This window comes from Dermacentor andersoni, chromosome 6, assembly GCF_023375885.2.
Source record: "Dermacentor andersoni chromosome 6, qqDerAnde1_hic_scaffold, whole genome shotgun sequence".
Taxonomy (NCBI): domain Eukaryota; kingdom Metazoa; phylum Arthropoda; class Arachnida; order Ixodida; family Ixodidae; genus Dermacentor; species Dermacentor andersoni.
The window spans coordinates 173,438,679-173,462,412 of NC_092819.1; the positions used below are offsets into that span (position 1 = coordinate 173,438,679).

Consider the following 23,734-nt stretch of genomic DNA (forward strand, 5'->3'; position numbering starts at 1 on the left):
TCTTGGGCCTTTGCTCCTACTTCCGTGTGTTTCTCCGAAATTTTACGACCGTTGGCGCCCTCTCAGTCAGCTCCCCAAGACGCTGCATTCATTTGGGGCCGTGAGCAAGCTGGTGCTTTCACCGAGCTGATTAAGTTACTTACGTCCCCGCTCATTCTCGCTCACTTTGATGTTCAGCTCCAACAGAAGTCCGTACCGATGCCAGTGACCACGGTATTGGAGTTATCTTGGCGCAGAAACAACAAGGGCGAGAACGTGTTATTGCCTACGCCAGCCGCCTTCTTTCCTCTGCGGAGAGCAGTTATTTTATGACCGAACGTGAGTGCCTGGCTCTTGTTCGGGCATAGGGTAAATTCCGCCCCTATTTGTACGGCCTCCAATTCACAGTCATCACTGATCACCAGGCTATGTGTTGGCTTTCGTCCCTCAAAGATCCTTCAAGACGCCTTGCCCGCTGGGCTCTGCGCCTTCAAGAATACAACTATTCATTTGTATACAAGACCGGCCTGTTATATCAAGATGCAGACTGCTGGTAGCACCATCCTGTCGAGCCTGCTCACGTTTCTGCGGCCGGCATACATGTCACCGTTCTCTCTCTGGTTGCTTTTCGCGATATTGGAGCCGAACAACGTCGGGACGCCTCCTCGAAACACCTTCTGTTATATCAAGATGCAGACTGCTTGTAGCGCCATCCTGTCGAGCCTCCTCACGTTTCTGCGGCCGGCATACATGTCACCGTTCTCTCTCTGGTTGCTTTTCGCGATATTGTAGCCGAACAACGTCGGGACGCCTCCTTGAAACACCTTGTTCAACGGCTCACTTCAACGACGGCCGATCCTTCCCTTCAAGATGGTATATTGTACCGTTCTAACATGCGCCCGGACAGCCCTGACCGACTCTTCGCTGTGCCTGAGCATCTTCGTCAGACTGTTCTCGCCCAGCTTCATGATGTACCGACTGCAGGTCACCTTGGCGTGTCACGGACCTATGACCGCGTTCGTCGGCGCTTCTTTTGGCCTGGTCTATACCGCGACGTCTGTGGTTATGTCACTACGTGTAACCTTTGTCAACGACGCAAAAAGCCAACCACACTCTCTGCTGGTCGCCTTCAACCACTTGCCGTGCCATCAGAACCATTCTCCCGTGTAGGTGTTGATCTTTTAGGCCTGTTTCCTACGTCTGCTTCGGGAAACAAGTGGATTGCTGTAGCAAAAGGCTACGCCACCCGATATGCAATCACACGGGCTGTTCCGACAAGCTGTGCAACCGGTGTCGCCGACTTCCTCCTAGGGAATGTCATCCTTCCCCACGGCGCCCCTCGCCAGCTCCTCACCGACCGAGGCCGTTACTTTCTTTCTAAAGTTGTCAATGACATTCTATACTTGTGCGCGACTGAACACAAACTTGCTACTGCTTACCATCCCCAAACGAACGGTCTAACCGAGCGCCTTAACCGCACCCTCACTGACCTGGTGTCCATGTATGTCTCCGCTGACCACCGCGACTGGGATGTTGCGCTGCCGTTCGTTACTTTCGCCTATAATTCGTCTCGCCATGATACCGCAGGCTTCTCTCCATTCTTTCCCTTGTTTGGCCGCGACCCTACGCTACCTTTTGACGCCGTTCTGCCTGCTAGTCTGAATTCCACATCCGAGTACGCCCGTGAAGCCATACTCAAAGCACAATAAGCACGCCATATTGCCCGACGTCGACTTGTGGAGTCGCAGGACAATCAGCCGTGTCTATATGACGCCCGCCATCGTGACGTTCATTACACACCGGGTGCCCTGTTTCTCCTTTGTTCGCCGTCGCGACGCAAGTTACTTTCACGCTACCCTGGCTCTTACCGTGTCTTGCGTCAAGTAACTGACGTCACATACGAAATGGCCCCTCTTGAGTCAACCGTGGCTCAGCAGCGCTTCGACGTGGGGCACGTCGCGCGTCTCAAGCTGTATCACTCGCCCGCCTCCTAACCAGCAGCGAGCTGGTGCTTCAGCCGCTGGGGGTCATGTGACACGCTGACGAAGTTGTTTTAATCCTGGTCGGAAGAAGACGACGCGCTAGACTTCACGCGGTCTACCATGTTGTCACTGCTACAACTATTGTAAATATTGTGTAAATATACGTCTGACTGTTTTAACCCCGTAACAATATATATATGTGTGAACAAGAAGAAAGAAAACAGAGGGGCCCAATTTTTATTAGTCATATCATAAGAAGTCAAGCGTGCGCTTGACCCCGAAGTACGCACGATGGTTATTACACCTTCTTTCCGTAAAAATATTTTTGGTGGCTACAAGAGCGTCAGACACTGTAGCAGGAAATAAATTTATTTTTACTTACATCAACATTGCTATTATTCCTCCTGGTTCTTGCTGGCGACAAAGACGACAATGATCTTGTCTTCCCACCCAATAATATAGGGAGCACTGTTAGAGTAAACTTAGATAAATAGAAACCAGTTAGATATCACATGAACTATAATAAGAAAAAAGGTGGTTACTTGATGAAGTCATGTTACGCACTTGATAAGGAAACATACTTCCATAACAACAATATTTCTCACTAAAATGCTAATTTTGCTACAAGAAGGTTATGCGAGATTGCGCGAAATTTCGTTTCACTCCGCTCAGCAAGTATTTGTTTTTTGAAGCTCCAAGAAATAGCATATATAGTTCGTGACCTACATCAGGTTTTGCTCCCGTGACGGCCCAGCGTACTTTGTAATATACGCTCATAGCGTTCCAAAGAACAAAGCGTCAATAAAAGAATTTTCACAATGTATACACAGTGTGAGTATATCGTCTGATACGAAAAATCAACAAAATGTAAGTAGTAGATTTTTCTTTGGGCTGAATGAGATAATTTTCAGTTATTTATCATTTGTTTAATTCAATTAAAAGTAGAAACGATTTCTCCTATGCAGTCCGGGGTAGCCTTGTTTATGGGCTTCCTATAATGTATAATGTATATAGCAGCGAAGCATTAGTTGACACGAGAAAAACGCTCACATGAGGTGAAAATAGAAGTACGTAGGAAAAAGGAGGACTTTACTGCCGTTCCAGCCGCAGGACCAGCCCTCGCCAGAGTGTCTCACGAAGGCCGGTTTTGCAGCCGAAATGTCAGCAATGTCCCATTTTTCTTACGTGGTCCTAGCGTTTCTTGTTTAAATATGTGTTTGTGTGTGAGAGAGAGATACGAGTACATTTCTTTTGAAAGACATGGCGATTGTTGGTGCGTACATTTTGCGATCGGCACTAATTCAAGCGGCTATGTCCGACCGCAGGAATTTACTGTCGCATTATTATTTATTCTTTTTCACTCTTTTGCCAATTTCGGCTTTCGCCATTTATTAGCTCACAGGCAGCCATCCCAGCCATTTAGGAATAATGAGTGCCGTCGCTTGTTACGATCTGAATATGTGCGTCATCACTAGTTTGTAGTACAAAAGTTGTCAGTTTAACACTATTACTTCAATGGATCTCCCAAGTCTCTATGGCAAGCAGTAGTATATTCAGAAACCAGTACTCACTCTGGCTCGTTTCCGTCTGCGCGTACTTTGGAAAACGCCCCGGAGAGCAGGAGTGCGTAGAGGCACACCGAGGAACCACCCGAAGATGCCTGCATGTCGAAGGTCCAGAGGTCGACCGAAGCGCGCGACACCAGCAACGCGACGATTGCGTGCGCCAACTGTTGCAAACAATTCGAGTCGCGCAGGCTGACAAGCCGTCGCTGCGCCCGTTGCGTATCGGGGTTGATCGCGGCGGACGTCCGCTGACGGCTCATCGCTTCACGCTACGTCTCGAATAATTTTCATCCGCCTGCCTTGCCGCTTCTCATCAGAAGCGCTGAGCCTAACGGTAAATGAAGCTCCTGATTGTACTTTATTTCCCTCTCTCCTCTAATTCTACTAGGATGAGGGCAGTGGTGCGGCCCGTTTTCATAAGCGACCCAAACTTTCGTCTTTCCGCGTATCGCGCCTAATAGGAAATGCGTGTCTGCATCCGCATGGCAGGAAACCATGCCGGAAGAGACTGTGGCAGCGTACTATTCTCATTTATTTCGGCGCCACGCTGCCCTACTAGAAACACAAAAACGCACGTATAGGTAAATGAAAGTGAGAACTCCTCAACGTTCGAAAATGACTTATTGTGCAATGCTAAATTAATTCACCGCGAAGCCAATGGCTCATTCTCAAAATTGATGTGCCCTTGCTTTCTGATGAGTTTTGACCAACGCGACGATTCTTGCGAATTGAACTACGCAGAGCATCTGTACATCTTTCAGCAACCCCGCGATCGCAGTTTGTGCTTCCTATTTAATTTTTCTAGGCAGTAATGCCTGGTGCAATGCCTACCTGCCTTAAGAATCTTCAGCATTGCTCTCTGTAATCGTACCCGTGATATAAACGAAAATTATTAGTGCTATGTGAAGTCCAATTTCGTCTTCGTAATCCCCAAAACTAGGTTAGCAAAGCGAGCTGTATTGTTGCTATCTGATTTTGTTGGGACTTTTCACACTGGTTGTGCTTTTTTTTGCTCTATTAGCAATGGTTTATACACATGCACCACAACAGCTATTGATGCCAGATATGCAGCGTCATGTGTCTGGTATCATAGTTAGTGAGAATGACATTGTCTATCTTGTTAGCTATGCAGTAAGGTACATAATAATAATAATAATAATAATAATAATAATAATCATAATAATAATAATAATAATAATAAATATAATAATAATGATAATAATAATAATAATAATATTAAAGTTTATTGCCACACAATATACAAAACAACACAAGCAGGCCGGTCTAAGCCTTAGTTGGCTTGTAGGACCGTGCCAATGAATATGATAGACAAAGCAAAAAATATACATAAATTGATGAGACATGAAAAAAAAGAAGAAAAAGAAAACGAATGGCAAAAAATTGAAAAGAACAAGATAACATTTGGTTATCTACATATAACAGAAGTTGAAGAGGTAAATACTGCGATGCTAAAAAAAATTTACAAGAGGTTAACTTTACTGTAGCTGCTTTAAGAAGTGTTTGAGCGTACTTTTTGATGTCGCGTTAAAAATTTCTTCTGGCAATTTGTTAAATATGTCAGGCACATAAGCACAGCGTCTGGCCGCGCCATACCTTGTGGCGGAATGCGGAACTACATAACAGACATGTTTTCTAAGCTCCCTTGAGGCGGCACTTTTTTGTTTGAAAGCGGAATTCCGGAAATGTTTAACGACAACTGTTTCTATAAGTAAGGAATGGAAGTTCGGTAGACCAAGTTCACGGAAGATATTTGCAGAGGCTACTATTGGGGAATTGTATGCAACATTTTTAAGAATGTTTTTTATAATCCGGTCTACCCTGCATCTCCAACGATCAGAACAAAAGCCAAAGACTGTAACGCCGTACCTCAACACACTGTAACCTAGTGCATGTGCTGTAATCGTTTTTACAGACAAGGGTGCAATACTTTTGATATTAAACAACCGCCACGCTACTGACCTCAGTTTAGAACAAATAAGTGATAAGTGATGTTGCCAAGATAAATTACTATCGACATAGATTCCGAGATATTTCACACGATCCACGTATGGAATAGGCACACATTTACAATGAACACAGTCTGACTCATGCACGTAGAGAGGCATGTTAATAACAGTAGTCTTAAGTTGGGAGCGAAAACAAACAAGTTTTGTTTTTTGGGCATTTACAACAATTCCATTATTAGAGAACCAAAGCATTGCCTTGTAAACGTCATTTTGCAACATTTCAGTGGACGTTTTATAAGAAACGTGTTTCGCTAATAATACAGTGTAGTCAGCATACTGGAATACTGAACATTTCGAAATTGCCAAAGGGAAGTCGTTAACGAAGATATTAAACAACAATGGCGACAAAATGGACCCCTGAGGAACTCCAGCTTTTACCGACAGCTTAGAACTAAATACGCCCTTATCATCGGTAGAGACCACCTGAAATCTGTTGCTCAAGTAATTTTCGAGAACTTTGTAAAAATGCCCACGAAATCCCCAAAAAAGCAGTTTACTTAACAAGATTTGATGATTCAGGGTGTCAAACGCTTCCGCTACATCTAAAAATAGCGCACATGTGAAAAGATTCTGATCGAATGCCGAGAACAGTTCATCTGAAAATTCCTCAAGCAGTGCCACAGTACCACTCCCTGAAATTAAGCCAAACTGTCGATTGGTCAGGATAGAAAATTTGTTAAGAAAAGAAGACATAGTGTCGAAAAGAAATTTTTCTAAGACCTGAGCAATGATCGGCAACATTGAAATTGGCCGATAGTTTTCAATACTATCTTTCTTCCCTGACTTGTGTAGTGGTACAACAACTGCAGTTTTTAAGCATTCTGGAATTTCGTCGCCTTCCAAAAAACTATTCAGTATATGCAGGATAATATCTGACAGCGCATTGAAATTCCTTCTGATGGTGTGTAAAGAAATTCCATCATATCCAGTGGGCTTGTTAGGACGGAAACTGAAAATAATTTCTTCCAGATCACCCTTCAAAATTCTCGGAAGAAAAGCCGACGCAGATACGGAATGCCCTAACGGCGGAGTGCTTGTATATGGAGAGACGTCCCTTTGAGACGCTTTAACAAAGTGCCCGTTGAAAGCATCAGCCGCCTCTGTGGGAGGTTGTTGAAAAGCACCGAAAATAGACTGGTTATTGGTACTCGCTCCTCTGAGATGATTTACCAAAGACCAACTTTTGCTGACATTATTTGAAAATTGTTGGAATTTATAAAAGAAGTAACGGCGTTTGGCGGCACGCAGAAGAGCAACTCTATTTCTTACCGACTTGTATTCAAATCGCAGTCTTTGGTTTCTGGGATTTCTTTTGCAGCGTTTACACAAGTTGTCTCAATACGAAATGGAAGCAAGAATTTCTGTGTTCATCCAGCAGTGACTCTTTCTGAGAGGCAGTGACAGGTAGTGACTGCGGATCCGGATCATGACACTGAAATAATCAGAAGAATAAGAATGGGCTGGGGTGCGTTTGGCAGGCATTCTCAGATCATGAACAGCAGGTTGCCATTATCCCTCAAGAGAAAAGTTTATAACAGCTGTGTCTTACCAGTACTCACGTACGGAGCAGAAACCTGGAGGCCTACGAAAAGGGTTCTACTTAAATTGAGGACGACGCAACGAGCTATAGAAAGAAGAATGATTGGTATAACGTTAAAGGACAAGAAAAGAGCAGATTGGGTGAGGGAACAAACGCGAGTTAATGATATCTTAGTTGAAATCAAGAAAAATAAATGGGCATGGACAGGACACGTAATGGGGAGGGAAGATAACCGATGGTCATTAAGAGTTACGGAATGGATTCCAAGGGAAGGAAAGCGTAGCAGAGGGCGGCAGAAAGTTAGGTGGGCGGATGAGATTAAGAAGTTTGCAGGGAAAACATGGCCACAATTAGTACATGACCGGGGTAGTTGGGGAAGTATGGGAGAGGCCTTTGCCCTGCAGTGGGCATAACCAGGCTGATGATGATGATGATGACTCTTTCTTATCGGCTTAGTTATCATCCGTGTGCAACGTAATTCAAGATGTTTTATTTGCATAGAGAACTGTTCATATACTTTGCCCGAAGAATCTTCTTTGGTTGAGGATGCCCAGTCAAACGAAACGATAGAGTTATCTAGCTTGGCTTGATTAACAATAGGGACAAGGCATTTGCGCTGCCCAGATCCAGTTTCCACCGATGACGCTCCAGAAGCGTCTAGTAAAACAAGACGGCATGCTACAAAATAATGGTCCGCCATCCGTTCTAGAATAGTACGTGACCTAAATGAACAGCCGGGAGCTCTGACTGCTATGTGATCTAAACAAGATTGCACTAGGCTATTATTAACTAATTCCGCTCTAGTAGGAGCTGCAATTGTGCATTCCAGACCATAAGCGGACAACGTAGATAAATAATCACAGACAGTCACTTTTTCAGGGCATAAAATATTGATATTCAAATCTCCGATCAAGCAAAATTGGTCCGCTGAGCTCCACTGCCGCAGAGCTTCTTCAAGCTCAACAAGACACCGTGAAAGGCAGCATGAGGGTGGTCGATAAATCGATAAGATATGGACAGAAAATGACCTCTTACAAACTTTGACCATCATAGATTCGGCATGTACAAAAGAAGCATCAACAGAAGAAACTTCGCAGTTGTCATTTACATAGAGAGCAATGCCTCCGCCACGACGCCCGCTTCGTGTGACAAAATGTGCGGAAAAGCCCTGCAAGGTAAACGTATCAAGGCAAGCCTGGGAAACATTGATTTCTGTAATCACAAATACGTCTACAAAGTTAACTGCCGATTCAGCGAGAAATTTAAATTCGTCCCAGTATTTACGCAGACTTCGAATATTAAAGCTCACAATGGTAAAATCTTCATCAGCACTGCACGGAAATTCTTGTTTAAATGAACTGAAGTCCAGTAGTTCACTGAATAAAGAAGGCATGTTGGCTAAGCAATGTTTTCCAGGTCTGCTTGTTTACCAATTCGAACAAGAGACGCTGTTTCATTCTTTTTCACGAAGATCTTGCCTCCTTTCGTCCAACAAAACCGATAACCCTCCTCCTTTGCCTTCGTTCTCGCTTTCCAAAAGAGATCACGGTTAAGTTTGGTAAAGTTATCATTGAAGTAGATCTTTGGAAATGATGCATTTTCACGTAGTTTCTTCAGTTTTCCCCCTCGCTTCAAGCCATTTTTTCTTCCAAATTACAGATTTAAAGCGCTCCAAGACCACAGGTGTACCACTGATTTTGACTTTTAAGCGGTGTACGGCTGCAATATCGTCAGACGAAAACCTTGAGAGGTCCAGATTTGCTGCTATTTGAGGTATTGTTTGTGTTAGGCTTTCATTACTTTTCACTGGCAAACCGTGGATCTCAAGATTCTTTAGTCTGCCGTGCTGCGCACTTTCATTTTGGTTTCTTCTAGCTTTTGTATTACTACTGCCTGAGTTAACACCGTTGTTTTCAGAGCTTCCAGTTCAGCGCAATCAGACATTTGACGTTCCTGAATGACCTGTTGTTGTTTCAAAACAGAATCATACTTCTCTGACAAAAACGACACCGATCCTTCTAGTTCCTTAACTGATTTAAACACAGCCGTGAAACTCTTCCTGCAGCATTAGGAGAGAATCAACCTTCTTCTGCAGAATCGGCAACGATTGCAAACTTTTTCTGATTTCCCTTAGCTCATCCAACAGTGAAGACTCAGAACCACTGTTTTCCTCAAGTTCAGTCTCTGTGCCGCTGTTTAGTATCTCGTTACTTCTGCACGTTTTACAGACCCACGCATCTCTCTTAGCATTCCCCATAGTAGTGAAAGTGTTAGCTGCTATTCCAGAACATGACTGTCCTAGATAATACGAATATTTGCATTGAGCACACGTCATTATTTTTCCATCATTAGGCAGAGCCTTATGACAGGAAATGCAGCTGCCATCTTTTCCCATTGTACAAGCAAACTAGTTAGATAATATAAACATATGCTAATATACAACCGCCGGGAAACTAATCTACAATACAGGCGTTAGAAGGGGAAAACTGCTCATTGAAGGAATTCTTGTCGAAACCCACACAGGTAGTATCGCTCACCAGGCGAAGCGCAGAAATCGTTCTTGGCGCGCCATAACTGTCACTGGAACTAGCAGCTTGTGTCGCCTCGCAGAGAGCAGTCCAGAGCGACTACTATGACGAGGAGGGGGGCGAGGCAGGCACTTTACGTTGAGCGGCTGCCCGCAGCAAGTAGAGAGGCACGCGCACTAGCGTCGCCCGGGGTAGCTGAGCGCTCCAGTAGTCTTGCGGAGAAAAAAAACGGTGCACGTGGTTACTGATCGACAAGGGGAGGACGTCGTCCACGTCCCGCAGCAATCGCCGTCGTAGCTGCGAGCTAGTCGCCTCGCAAAGAGCAGACCAGAGTGACTACTATGACGAGCAGGGGGGCGAGCCAGGCACTTTTACGTTGAGCGGTGGCCCGCAGCAAGTAGAGTAGCACGCGCAATATAGCCTTGCCCGGGGTAGCTGAGTGCTGCAGTAGTCTTGCTTAGAGAAAAAAAAGCGCGGTCCGCGTGGTTACTCATCGGCAAGGGGAGGACGTCGTCCACGTCCCGCAGCAACCGCCGTCGTAGCTGCCAGCTTGTCGCCTCGCAGAGAGCAGACCAGAGTGACTAGTATGACGAGCAGGGCGGCGAGGCAGGCACTTTTGCGTTGAGCAGCAGCCCGCAGCAAGTACAGATGCACGCGCACTAGCGTTGCCCGGGGTAGCTGAGTGCTGCAGTAGTCTTGCGGAGAGAAAAAAAGAAGCGGTGCGCGTTCTTACTGGTCGACAAGGGGAGGACGTCGTCCACGTCCCGCAGCAACCGCCGTCGTAGCTGCCAGCTTGTCGCCTCGCAGAGAGCAGACCAGAGTGACTACTATGACGAGCAGGGGGGCGAGGCAGGCACTTTTACGTTGAGCAGCAGCTTGCAGCAAGTAGAGATGCACGCGCACTATAGCGTTGCCCGGGGTAGCTGAGTGCTGCCGCAGTCTGGCGGAGAGAAAAAAAAAGCGGTGTGCATGGTTACTGCTCGAGAAGGGGAGGACGTCACCCACGTCCCGCAGCAACCGCCGTCGTAGCTGCCAGCTTGTCGCCTCGCAGAGAGCAGACCAGACTGACTAGTGTGACGAGAAGGGGGGCTAGGCAGGCACTTTTACGTTGAGCAGCAGCCCGCAGCAAGTAGAGATGCACGTGCACTAGCGTTGCCCGGGATAGCTGAGTGCTGCAGTAGTCGTACGGAGAAAAAAAAAGGCGGTGCGCGTGCTTACTGGTCGACAAGGGGAGGACGTCGTCCACGCCCCGCATCAACCACCATCGTAGCTGCCAGCTTGTCGCCTCGCAGTGAGCAGTCCAGAATGACTACTATGACGAGCAGGGGGGCGCGGCAGGCACTTTTACGTTGAGCAGCAGCCCTCAGCAAGTACAGATGCACGCGCACTAGCGTTGCCCGGGGTAGCTGAGTGCTGCAGTAGTCTTGCGGAGAGAAAAAAAGAAGCGGTGCGCGTGCTTACTGGCCGACAAGGGGAGGATGTCGTCCACGTCCTGCAGCAACCGCCGTCGTAGCTGCCAGCTTGTCGCCTCGCAGAGAGCAGTCCAGAGTGACTACTATGACCAGCAGGGGGGCGAGGCAGGCACTTTTACGTTGAGCAGCAGCCCGCAGTAAGTAGAGACGCACGCGCACTATAGCCTTTCCCGGGGCAGCTGAGTGCTGCAGTAGTCTTACGGAGAAAAAGAAAGCGGTGCGCGTGCTTACTGGTCGACAAGGGGAGGACGTCGTCCACGTCCCGCAGCAACCGCCGTCGTAGCTGCCAGCTTGTCGCCTCGCAGAGAGCAGACCAGAGTGACTACTATGACGAGCAGGGGGGCGAGGCAGGCACATTTACGTTGAGCGGTGGCCCGCAGCAAGTAGAGACGCACGCGCACTATAGCCTTGCCCGGGGTAGCTGAGTCCTGCAGTAGTCGTACGGAGAAAAAAAAAGCGGTGCGCGTGCTTACTGGTCGACAAGGGGAGGACGTCGCCCACGTCCCGCAGCAACCGCCGTCGTAGCTGCCAGCTTGTCGCCTCGCAGAGAGCCGACCAGAGTGACTACTATGACGAGCAGGGGGGCGAGGCAGGCACATTTACGTTGAGCGGTGGCCCGCAGCAAGTAGAGACGGACGCGCAGTATAGCCTTGCCCGGGGTAGCTGAGTGCTGCAGTAGTCTTGGGGAGAGAAACAAAAAAGCGGCGCGCGTGCTTACTGGTCGACAAGGGGAGGACGTCGTCCACGTCCCGCAGCAACCGCCGTCGTAGCTGCCAGCTTGTCGCCTCGCAGAGAGCAGACCAGAGTGACTAGTATAACGAGCAGGGGGGCGAGGCAGGCAGTTTTACGTTGAGCGGCGGCCCGCAGCAAGTAGAGACGGACGCGCAATATAGCCTTGCCCGGGGTAGCTGAGTGCTGCAGTAGTCTTGGGGAGAGAAACAAAAAAGCGGCGCGCGTGCTTACTCGTCGACAAGGGGAGGACGTCGTCCACGTCCCGCAGCAACCGCCGTCGTAGCTGCCAGCTTGTCGCCTCGCAGAGAGCAGACCAGAGTGACTAGTATAACGAGCAGGGGGGCGAGGCAGGCACATTTACGTTGAGCGGTGGCCCGCAGCATGTAGAGACGGACGCGCAATATAGCCTTGCCCGGGGTAGCTGAATGCTGCAGTAGTCTTGGGGAGAGAAACAAAAAAGCGGCGCGCGTGCTTACTGGTCGACAAGGGGAGGACGTCGTCCACGTCCCGCAGCAACCGCCGTCGTAGCTGCCAGCTTGTCGCCTCCCAGAGAGCAGTACAAAGTGACTACTATGACGAGCAGGGGGGCGAGGCAGGCAGTTTTACGTTGAGCGGCAGCCCGCAGCAAGTAGAGACGCACGCGCACTATAGCATTGCCCGGGGTAGCTGAGTGCTGCAGTAGTCGTACGGAGAAAAAAAAAAGCGGTGCGCGTGCTTACTGGTCGACAAGGGGAGGACGTCGTCCACGTCCCGCAGCAACCGCCGCCGTAGCTGCCAGCTTGTCGCCTCCGAGAGAGCAGTCCAGAGTGACTACTATGACGAGCAGGGGGGCGAGGAAGGCAGTTTTACGTTGAGCGGCGGCCCGCAGCAAGTAGAGATGCACGCGCACTAGCGTTGCCAGGAGTAGCTGAGTGCTGCAGTAGTCATACGGAGAAAAAAAAAGCGGTGCGCGTGCTTACTGGTCGACAAGGGGAGGACGTGGTCCACGTCCCGCAGCAACCGCCATCGTAGCTGCCAGCTTGTCGCCTCGAAGAGAACAGTCCAGAGTGACTACTATGACGAGCAGGGGGGCGAGGCAGCCACTTTTACGTTGAGCAGCAGCCCGCAGCAAGTACAGATGCACGCGCACTAGCGTTGCCCGGAGTAGCTGAGTGCTGCAGTAGTCTTGCGGAGAGAAAAAAAGAAGCGGTGCGCGTGCTTACTGGTCGACAAGGGGAGGACGTCATCCACGTCCCGCAGCAACCGCCGTCGTAGCTGCCAGCTTGTCGCCTCGCAGAGAGCAGTCCAGAGTGACTACTATGACGAGCAGCGGAGTGAGGCAGGCACTTTTACGCTGAGCGGCGGCCCGCAGCAAGTATAGATGCACGCGCACTTGCGTTGTCCGGGGTAGCTGAGCGTTGCAGTAGTCGTGCGGCGAAAAAAGAACCGGTGCGCGTGCCTACTGGACGACAAGGGGAGGACGTCGTCCACGTCCCTGAGCAACCGCCGTCGTAGCCGCCAGCTTGTCGCCTCGCAGAGAGCCGACTAGAGTGACTACTATGACGAGCAGGGGGGCGAGGCAGGCACTTTTGCGTTGAGCGGTGGCCCGCAGCAAGTAGAGATGCACGCGCACTATAGCCTTGCCCCGGGTAGCTGAGTGCTGCAGCAGTCTTGTGGAGAGCAAAAAAAAGAAAGCGGTGCGCGTGGTTACTGGTTGAGAAGGGGAGGACGTCGTCCACGTCCCGCAGCAACCGCCGTCGTAGATGCCAGCTTGTCGCCTCGCAGAGAGCCGACCAGAGTGACTACTATGACGAGCAGGGGGGCGAGGCAGGCACATTTACGTTGAGCGGTGGCCCGCAGCAAGTAGAGACGGACGCGCAGTATAGCCTTGCCCGGGGTAGCTGAGTGCTGCAGTAGTCTTGGGGAGAGAAACAAAAAAGCGGTGCGCGTGCTTACTGGTCGACAAGGGGAGGACGTGGTCCACGTCCCGCAGCAACCGCCATCGTAGCTGCCAGCTTGTCGCCTCGAAGAGAACAGTCCAGAGTGACTACTATGACGAGCAGGGGGGCGAGGCAGGCACTTTTACGTTGAGCAGCAGCCCGCAGCAAGTACAGATGCACGCGCACTAGCGTTGCCCGGAGTAGCTGAGTGCTGCAGTAGTCTTGCGGAGAGAAAAAAAGAAGCGGTGCGCGTGCTTACTGGTCGACAAGGGGAGGACGTCATCCACGTCCCGCAGCAACCGCCGTCGTAGCTGCCAGCTTGTCGCCTCGCAGAGAGCAGTCCAGAGTGACTACTATGACGAGCAGCGGAGTGAGGCAGGCACTTTTACGCTGAGCGGCGGCCCGCAGCAAGTATAGATGCACGCGCACTTGCGTTGTCCGGGGTAGCTGAGCGTTGCAGTAGTCGTGCGGCGAAAAAAGAACCGGTGCGCGTGCCTACTGGACGACAAGGGGAGGACGTCGTCCACGTCCCTCAGCAACCGCCGTCGTAGCCGCCAGCTTGTCGCCTCGCAGAGAGCCGACTAGAGTGACTACTATGACGAGCAGGGGGGCGAGGCAGGCACTTTTGCGTTGAGCGGTGGCCCGCAGCAAGTAGAGATGCACGCGCACTATAGCCTTGCCCCGGGTAGCTGAGTGCTGCAGCAGTCTTGTGGAGAGCAAAAAAAAGAAAGCGGTGCGCGTGGTTACTGGTTGAGAAGGGGAGGACGTCGTCCACGTCCCGCAGCAACCGCCGTCGTAGATGCCAGCTTGTCGCCTCGCAGAGAGCAGACCAGAGTCACTAGTATGACGAGCAGGGGGGCGAGGCAGGCAGTTTTACGTTGAGCGGCAGCCCGCAGCAAGTAGAGACGCACGCGCACTATAGCATTGCCCGGGGTAGCTGAGTGCTGCAGTAGTCGTACGGAGAAAAAAAAAAGCGGTGCGCGTGCTTACTGGTCGACAAGGGGAGGACGTCGTCCACGTCCCGCAGCAACCGCCGCCGTAGCTGCCAGCTTGTCGCCTCCGAGAGAGCAGTCCAGAGTGACTACTATGACGAGCAGGGGGGCGAGGCAGGCAGTTTTACGTTGAGCGGCGGCCCGCAGCAAGTAGAGATGCACGCGCACTAGCGTTGCCAGGAGTAGCTGAGTGCTGCAGTAGTCATACGGAGGAAAAAAAAGCGGTGCGCGTGCTTACTGGTCGACAAGGGGAGGACGTGGTCCACGTCCCGCAGCAACCGCCATCGTAGCTGCCAGCTTGTCGCCTCGAAGAGAACAGTCCAGAGTGACTACTATGACGAGCAGGGGGGTGAGGCAGCCACTTTTACGTTGAGCAGCAGCCCGCAGCAAGTACAGATGCACGCGCACTAGCGTTGCCCGGAGTAGCTGAGTGCTGCAGTAGTCTTGCGGAGAGAAAAAAAGAAGCGGTGCGCGTGCTTACTGGTCGACAAGGGGAGGACGTCATCCACGCCCCGCAGCAACCGCCGTCGTAGCTGCCAGCTTGTCGCCTCGGAGAGAGCAGTCCAGAGTGACTACTATGACGAGCAGCGGAGTGAGGCAGGCACTTTTACGCTGAGCGGCGGCCCGCAGCAAGTATACATGCACGCGCACTTGCGTTGTCCGGGGTAGCTGAGCGTTGCAGTAGTCGTGCGGCGAAAAAAGAACCGGTGCGCGTGCCTACTGGACGACAAGGGGAGGACGTCGTCCACGTCCCTGAGCAACCGCCGTCGTAGCCGCCAGCTTGTCGCCTCGCAGAGAGCCGACTAGAGTGACTACTATGACGAGCAGGGGGGCGAGGCAGGCACTTTTGCGTTGAGCGGTGGCCCGCAGCAAGTAGAGATGCACGCGCACTATAGCCTTGCCCCGGGTAGCTGAGTGCTGCAGCAGTCTTGTGGAGAGCAAAAAAAAGAAAGCGGTGCGCGTGGTTACTGGTTGAGAAGGGGAGGACGTCGTCCACGTCCCGCAGCAACCGCCGTCGTAGATGCCAGCTTGTCGCCTCGCAGAGAGCCGACCAGAGTGACTACTATGACGAGCAGGGGGGCGAGGCAGGCACATTTACGTTGAGCGGTGGCCCGCAGCAAGTAGAGACGGACGCGCAGTATAGCCTTGCCCGGGGTAGCTGAGTGCTGCAGTAGTCTTGGGGAGAGAAACAAAAAAGCGGTGCGCGTGCTTACTGGTCGACAAGGGGAGGACGTGGTCCACGTCCCGCAGCAACCGCCATCGTAGCTGCCAGCTTGTCGCCTCGAAGAGAACAGTCCAGAGTGACTACTATGACGAGCAGGGGGGCGAGGCAGGCACTTTTACGTTGAGCAGCAGCCCGCAGCAAGTACAGATGCACGCGCACTAGCGTTGCCCGGAGTAGCTGAGTGCTGCAGTAGTCTTGCGGAGAGAAAAAAAGAAGCGGTGCGCGTGCTTACTGGTCGACAAGGGGAGGACGTCATCCACGTCCCGCAGCAACCGCCGTCGTAGCTGCCAGCTTGTCGCCTCGCAGAGAGCAGTCCAGAGTGACTACTATGACGAGCAGCGGAGTGAGGCAGGCACTTTTACGCTGAGCGGCGGCCCGCAGCAAGTATAGATGCACGCGCACTTGCGTTGTCCGGGGTAGCTGAGCGTTGCAGTAGTCGTGCGGCGAAAAAAGAACCGGTGCGCGTGCCTACTGGACGACAAGGGGAGGACGTCGTCCACGTCCCTCAGCAACCGCCGTCGTAGCCGCCAGCTTGTCGCCTCGCAGAGAGCCGACTAGAGTGACTACTATGACGAGCAGGGGGGCGAGGCAGGCACTTTTGCGTTGAGCGGTGGCCCGCAGCAAGTAGAGATGCACGCGCACTATAGCCTTGCCCCGGGTAGCTGAGTGCTGCAGCAGTCTTGTGGAGAGCAAAAAAAAGAAAGCGGTGCGCGTGGTTACTGGTTGAGAAGGGGAGGACGTCGTCCACGTCCCGCAGCAACCGCCGTCGTAGATGCCAGCTTGTCGCCTCGCAGAGAGCAGACCAGAGTCACTAGTATGACGAGCAGGGGGGCGAGCCAAGCACTTTTACGTTGAACAGCAGCCCGCAGCAAGTAGAGATGCACGCGCACTAGCGTTGCCCGGGGTAGCTGAGTGCTGCAGTAGTCTTGCGGAGAGAGAAAAAAAGCGGTGCGCGTGCTTACTGGTCGACAAGGGGAGCACGTCGTCCACGTCCCGCAGCAGTCGCCGCCGTTGCTGCCAGCTTGTCCCCTCGCTGAGAGCAATCCAGAATGACTACTATGACGAGCAGGGGGGCGAGGCAGGCATTTTTACGTTGAGCGGAGGCCCGCAGCAAGTAGAGATGCACGCGCACTAGCGTTGCCAGGGGTAGCTGAGTGCTGCAGTAGTCGTACGGAGAAAAAAAAAGCGGTGCGCGTGCTTACTGGCCGACAAGGGGAGGACGTGGTCCACGTCCCGCAGCAACCGCCATCGTAGCTGCCAGCTTGTCGCCTCGAAGAGAACAGTCCAGAGTGACTACTATGACGAGCAGGGGGGCGAGGCAGGCACTTTTACGTTGAGCAGCAGCCCGCAGCAAGTAGAGATGCACGCGCACTAGCGTTGCCCGGGGTAGCTGAATGCTGCAGTATTCGTACGGAGAAAAAAAAAAGCGGTGCGCATGCTTACTGGTCGACAAGGGGAGGACGTCGTCCACGTCCCCCAGCAACCGCCGTCGTAGCTGCCAGCTTGTCGCCTCGCAGAGAGCAGTCCAGAGTAACTACTATGCCCAGCAGGGGGGCGAGGCAGGCACTTTTACGTTGAGCAGCAGCCCGCAGCAAGTACAGATGCACGCGCACTAGCGTTGCCCGGAGTAGCTGAGTGCTGCAGTAGTCTTGCGGAGAGAAAAAAAGAAGCGGTGCGCGTGCTTACTGGTCGACAAGGGGAGGACGTCATCCACGTCCCGCAGCAACCGCCGTCGTAGCTGCCAGCTTGTCGCCTCGCAGAGAGCAGTCCAGAGTGACTACTATGACGAGCAGCGGAGTGAGGCAGGCACTTTTACGTTGAGCAGCAGCCCGCAGCAAGTAGAGATGCACGCGCACTAGCGTTGCCCGGGTTAGCTGAGTGCTGCAGTAGTCTTGCGGAGAGAAAAAAAGAAGCGGTGCGCGTGCTTACTGGTCGACAAGGGGAGGACGTCGTCCACGTCCCGCAGCAACCGCCGTCGTAGCTGCCAGCTTGTCGCCTCGCAGAGAGCAGTCCAGAGTGACTACTATGCCCAGCAGGGGGGCGAGGCAGGCACTTTTACGTTGAGCAGCAGCCCGCAGCAAGTAGAGACGCACGCGCACTATAGCATTGCCCGGGGTAGCTGAGTGCTGCAGTAGTCTTGCGGAGAGAAAAAAAGAAGCGGTGCGCGTGCTTACTGGTCGACAAGGGGAGGACGTCATCCACGTCCCGCAGCAACCGCCGTCGTAGCTGCCAGCTTGTCGCCTCGCAGAGAGCAGTCCAGAGTGACTACTATGACGAGCAGCGGAGTGAGGCAGGCACTTTTACGTTGAGCAGCAGCCCGCAGCAAGTAGAGATGCACGCGCACTAGCGTTGCCCGGGTTAGCTGAGTGCTGCAGTAGTCTTGCGGAGAGAAAAAAAGAAGCGGTGCGCGTGCTTACTGGTCGACAAGGGGAGGACGTCGTCCACGTCCCGCAGCAACCGCCGTCGTAGCTGCCAGCTTGTCGCCTCGCAGAGAGCAGTCCAGAGTGACTACTATGCCCAGCAGGGGGGCGAGGCAGGCACTTTTACGTTGAGCAGCAGCCCGCAGCAAGTAGAGACGCACGCGCACTATAGCATTGCCCGGGGTAGCTGAGTGCTGCAGTAGTCGTACGGAGAAAAAAAAAGCGGTGCGCGTGCTTACTGGTCGACAAGGGGAGGGCGTCGCCCACGTCCCGCAGCAACCGCCGTCGTAGCTGCCAGCTTGTCGCCTCGCCGAAAGCCGACCAGAGTGACTACTATGACGAGCAGGGGGGCGAGGCAGACACTTTTACGTTGAGCGGTGGCCCGCAGCAAGTAGAGACGGACGCGCAATATAGCCTTGCCCGGGGTATCTGAGTGCTGCAGTAGTCTTGTGGAGAGAAACAAAAAAGCGGTGCGCGTGCTTACTGGTCGACAAGGGGAGGACGTCGTCCACGTCCCGCAGCAACCGCCGTCGTAGCTGCCAGCTTGTCGCCTCGCAGAGAGCAGACCAGAGTGACTACTATGACGAGCAGGGGGGCGAGGCAGGCACTTTTACGTTGAGCGGAGGCCCGCAGCAAGTAGAGATGCATGCGCACTAGCGTTGCCCGGGGTAGCTGAGTGGTGCAGTAGTCGTACGGAAAAAAAAAGCAGTGCGCGTGCTTACTGGTCGACAAGGGGAGGACGTCGTCCACGTCCCGCAGCAACCGCCATCATAGCTGCCAGCTTGTCGCCTCGCAGAGAACAGTCCATAGTGACTACTATGACGAGCAGGGGGGCGAGGCAGGCACTTTTACGTTGAGCAGCAGCCCGCAGCAAGTAGAGATGCACGCGCGCTAGCGTTTCCCGGGGCAGCTGAGTGCTGCAGTAGTCGCACGGCGAAAAAAAAAGCGGTGCGCGTGCCTACTGGACGACAAGGGGAGGATGTCGTCCACGTCCCGCAGCAACCGCCATCGTAGCTGCCAGCTTGTCGCCTCGCAGCGAGCAGTCGAGAGTGACTACTATGACGAGCAGGGGGGTGAGGCAGGCACATTTACGTTGAGCAGCAGCCCGCAGCAAGTATAGATGCACGCGCACTAGCGTTGCACGGGGTAGCTGAGTGGTGCAGTAGTCGTGCGGCGAAAAAAGAACCGGTGCGCGTGCCTACTGGACAAGGGGAGGATGTCGTCCACGTCCCGCTGCAACCGCCGTCGTAGCTGCCAGCTTGTCGCCTCGCAGAGAGCAGTCCAGAGTGACTAATATGACGAGCAGGGGAGGCGAGGCAGGCAGTTTTACGTTGAGCGGCGGCCCGCAGCAAGTAGAGACGCACCCGCACTATAGCGGTGCCCGGGGTAGCTGAGTGCTGCAGTAGTCGTACGGAAAAAAAAAAAGCGGTGCGCGTGCTTACTGGACGACAAGGGGAGGACGTCGTCCACGTCCCGCAGCAACCGCCATCGTCGCTGCCAGCTTGTCGCCTCGCAGAGAGCAGTCCAGAGTGACTACTATGACGAGCAGGGGGGCGAGGCAGGCACTTTTAGGTTGAGCAGCAGCCCGCAGCAAATAGAGATGCACGCGCACTAGCGTTGCCTGGGGTAGCTTAGTGCTGCAGTAGTCGTACGGAGAAAAAAAAAGCGGCGCGCGTGCTTACTGGACGACAAGGGGAGGATGTCGTCCACGTCCCGCAGCAACCGCTATCGTAGCTGCCAGCTTGTCGCCTCGCAGGGAGCAGTCCAGAGTGGCTACTATGACGAGCAGGGGGGCGAGGCAGGCACTTTTACGTTGAGCAGCAGCCCGCAGCAAGTAGAGATGCACGCGCACTAGCGTTGCCTGGGGTAGCATAGTGCTGCAGTAGTCTTACGGAGAAGAAAAAAAACGGTGCGCGTGCTTACTGGTCGACAAGAGGGGACGTCGTCCACTTCCCGCAGCAACCGCCGTCGTAGCTGCCAGCTTGTCGCCTCGCAGAGCGCAGTCCAGAGTGACTACTATGACGAGCAGGGGGGGAGCCAAGCACTTTTACGTTGAGCAGAAGCCCGCAGCAAGTAGAGATGCACGCGCACTAGCGTTGCCCGGGGTAGCTGAGTGCTGCAGTAGTCTTGCGGAGAGAAAAAAAAAGCGGAGCGCGTGCTTACTGGTCGACAAGGGGAGGACGTCGTTCACGTCCCGCAGCAATCGCCGCCGTAGCTGCCAGCTTGTCCCCTCGCTGAGAGCAATCCAGAATGACTACTATGACCAGCATGGGGGCGAGGCAGGCACATTTACGTTGAGCAGCATCCCGCAGCAAGTAGAGATGCACGCGCACTAGCGTTGCCCGGGGTAGCTGAGTGCTGCAGTAGTCTTGCGGAGAGAAAAAAAAAAGCGGAGCGCGTGCTTACTGGACGACAAGGGGAGGACGTCGTCCACGTCCCGCAGCAACCGCCGTCGTAGCTGCCAGCTTGTCGCCTCGCAGAGCGCAGTCCAGAGTGACTACTATGACGAGCAGGGGGGGAGCCAAGCACTTTTACGTTGAGCAGAAGCCCGCAGCAAGTAGAGATGCACGCGCACTAGCGTTGCCCGGGGTAGCTGAGTGCTGCAGTAGTCTTGCGGAGAGAAAAAAAAAGCGGAGCGCGTGCTTACTGGACGACAAGGGGAGGACGTCGTCCACTTCCCGCAGCAACCGCCGTCGTAGCTGCCAGCTTGTCGCCTCGCAGAGCGCAGTCCAGAGTGACTACTATGACGAACAGGGGGGGAGCCAACCACTTTTACGTTGAGCAGAAGCCCGCAGCAAGTAGAGATGCACGCGCACTAGCGTTGCCCGGGGTAGCTGAGTGCTGCAGTAGTCTTGCGGAGAGAAAAAAAAGCGGAGCGCGTGCTTACTGGACGACAAGGGGAGGACGTCGTCCACGTCCCGCAGCAACCGCCGTCGTAGCTGACAGCTTGTCGCCTCGCAGAGAGCAGTCCAGTGTGACTACTATGACGAGCATGGGGGCGAGGCAGGCACATTTACGTTGAGCAGCATCCCGCAGCAAGTAGAGATGCACGCGCACTAGCGTTGCCCGGGGTAGCTGAGTGCTGCAGTAGTCTTGCGGAGAGAAAAAAAAAAGCGGAGCGCGTGCTTACTGGACGACAAGGGGAGGACGTCGTCCACGTCCCGCAGCAACCGCCGTCGTAGCTGCCAGCTTGTCGCCTCGCAGAGAGCAGTCCAGAGTGACTAATATGACGAGCAGGGGTGCGAGGCAGGCACATTTACGTTGAGCAGCATCCCGCAGCAAGTAGAGATGCACGCGCACTAGCGTTGCCCGGGGTAGCTGAGTGCTGCAGTAGTCTTGCGGAGAGAAAAAAAAAAGCGGAGCGCGTGCTTACTGGACGACAAGGGGAGGACGTCGTCCACGTCCCGCAGCAACCGCCGTCGTAGCTGCCAGCTTGTCGCCTCGCAGAGAGCAGTCCAGAGTGACTAATATGACGAGCAGGGGGGCGAGGCAGGCACTTTTACGTTGAGCAGCAGCCCGCAGCAAGTAGAGATGCTCGCGCACTAGCGTTGCCCGGGGTAGCTGAGTGCTGCAGTAGTCGTACGGCGAAAAAAAAAGCGGTGCGCGTGCCTACTGGACGACAAGGCGAGGACGTCGTCCACGTCCCGCAGCAACCGCCGTCGTAGCTGACAGCTTGTCGCCTCGCAGAGAGCAGTCCAGTGTGACTACTATGACGAGCATGGGGGCGAGGCAGGCACATTTACGTTGAGCAGCATCCCGCAGCAAGTAGAGATGCACGCGCACTAGCGTTGCCCGGGGTAGCTGAGTGCTGCAGTAGTCTTGCGGAGAGAAAAAAAAAGCGGAGCACGTGCTTACTGGACGACAAGGGGAGGACGTCGTCCACGTACCGCAGCAACCGCCGTCGTAGCTGCCAGCTTGTCGCCTCGCAGAGAGCAGTCCAGAGTGACTAATATGACGAGCAGGGGGGCGAGGCAGGCACTTTTACGTTGAGCAGCAGCCCGCAGCAAGTAGAGATGCTCGCGCACTAGCGTTGCCCGGGGTAGCTGAGTGCTGCAGTAGTCGTACGGCGAAAAAAAAGCGGTGCGCGTGCCTACTGGACGACAACGGGAGGACGTTGTCCACGTCCCGCAGCAACCGCCGTCGTAGCTGCCAGCTTGTCGCCTCGCAGAGAGCAGTCCAGAGTGACTAATATGACGAGCAGGGGGGCGAGGCAGGCACTTTTACGTTGAGCAGCAGCCCGCAGCAAGTAGAGATGCTCGCGCACTAGCGTTGCCCGGGGTAGCTGAGTGCTGCAGTAGTCGTACGGCGAAAAAAAAAAGCGGTGCGCGTGTCTACTGGTCGACAAGGGGAGGACGTCGTCCGCGTCCCCCAGCAACCGCCGTCGTAGCTGCCAGCTTGTCGCCTCGCAGAGAGCAGTCCAGAGTGACTAATATGACGAGCAGGGGGGCGAGGCAGGCACTTTTACGTTGAGCAGCAGCCCGCAGCAAGTAGAGATGCACGCGCACTAGCGTTGCCCGGGGTAGCTGAGTGCTGCAGTAGTCTTCCGGAGAGAAAAAAAAAGCGGAGCGCGTGCTTACTGGACGACAAGGGGAGGACGTCGTCCACGTCCCGCAGCAACCGCCGTCGTAGCTGCCAGCTTGTCGCCTCGCAGAGAGCAGTCCAGAGTGACTACTATGACGAGCATGGGGGCGAGGCAGGCACTTTTACGTTGAGCAGCAGCCCGCAGCAAGTAGAGATGCACGCGCACTAGCGTTACCCGGGGTAGCTGAGTGCTGCAGTAGTCTTGCGGAGAGAAAAAAAAAGCGGAGCGCGTGCTTACTGGTCGACAAGGGGAGAACGTCGTTCACGTCCCGCAGCAATCGCCGCCGTAGCTGCCAGCTTGTCCCCTCGCTGAGAGCAATCCAGAATGACTACTATGACGAGCAGGGGGGCCAGGCAGGCATTTTTACGTTGAGCAGCAGCCCGCAGCAACTAGAGATGCACGCGCACTAGCGTTGCCCGGGTAGCTGAGTGCTGCAGTAGTCGTACGGAGAAAAAAAAGCGGTGGGCATGCTTACTGGTCGACAAGGGGAGGACGTCGTCCACGTCCCCCAGCAACCGCCGTCGTAGCTGCCAGCTTGTCGCCTCGCAGAGAGCAGTCCAGAGTGACTAATATGACGAGCAGGGGGGCGAGGCAGGCACTTTTACGTTGAGCAGCAGCCCGCAGCAAGTAGAGATGCTCGCGCACTAGCGTTGCCCGGGGTAGCTGAGTGCTGCAGTAGTCGTACGGCGAAAAAAAAGCGGTGCGCGTGCCTACTGGACGACAACGGGAGGACGTCGTCCACGTCCCGCAGCAACCGCCGTCGTAGCTGCC

At 53.7% G+C, this 23,734-nt stretch overlaps 1 protein-coding gene across 3 annotated transcripts in view; it reads right to left on the minus strand.

Moving 5' to 3' along the window:
- Window positions 1-23,734, minus strand: part of LOC126523442 (UPF0462 protein C4orf33 homolog) — a 288,556-nt gene that overhangs the window by 163,908 nt on the left and 100,914 nt on the right. For 2 of the 3 annotated variants that reach the window (XM_055066822.1, XM_055066821.1), the window contains exon 1: window positions 3,533-3,818. In XM_055066822.1, coding sequence (XP_054922797.1) covers window positions 3,533-3,786 — 254 coding nt within the window. In that variant the 5' untranslated portion in view covers window positions 3,787-3,818. Of the gene's footprint in view, window positions 1-3,532; window positions 3,819-23,734 lie in introns of those variants that run through there. The other variant, XM_055066823.2, reaches the window with a different exon arrangement.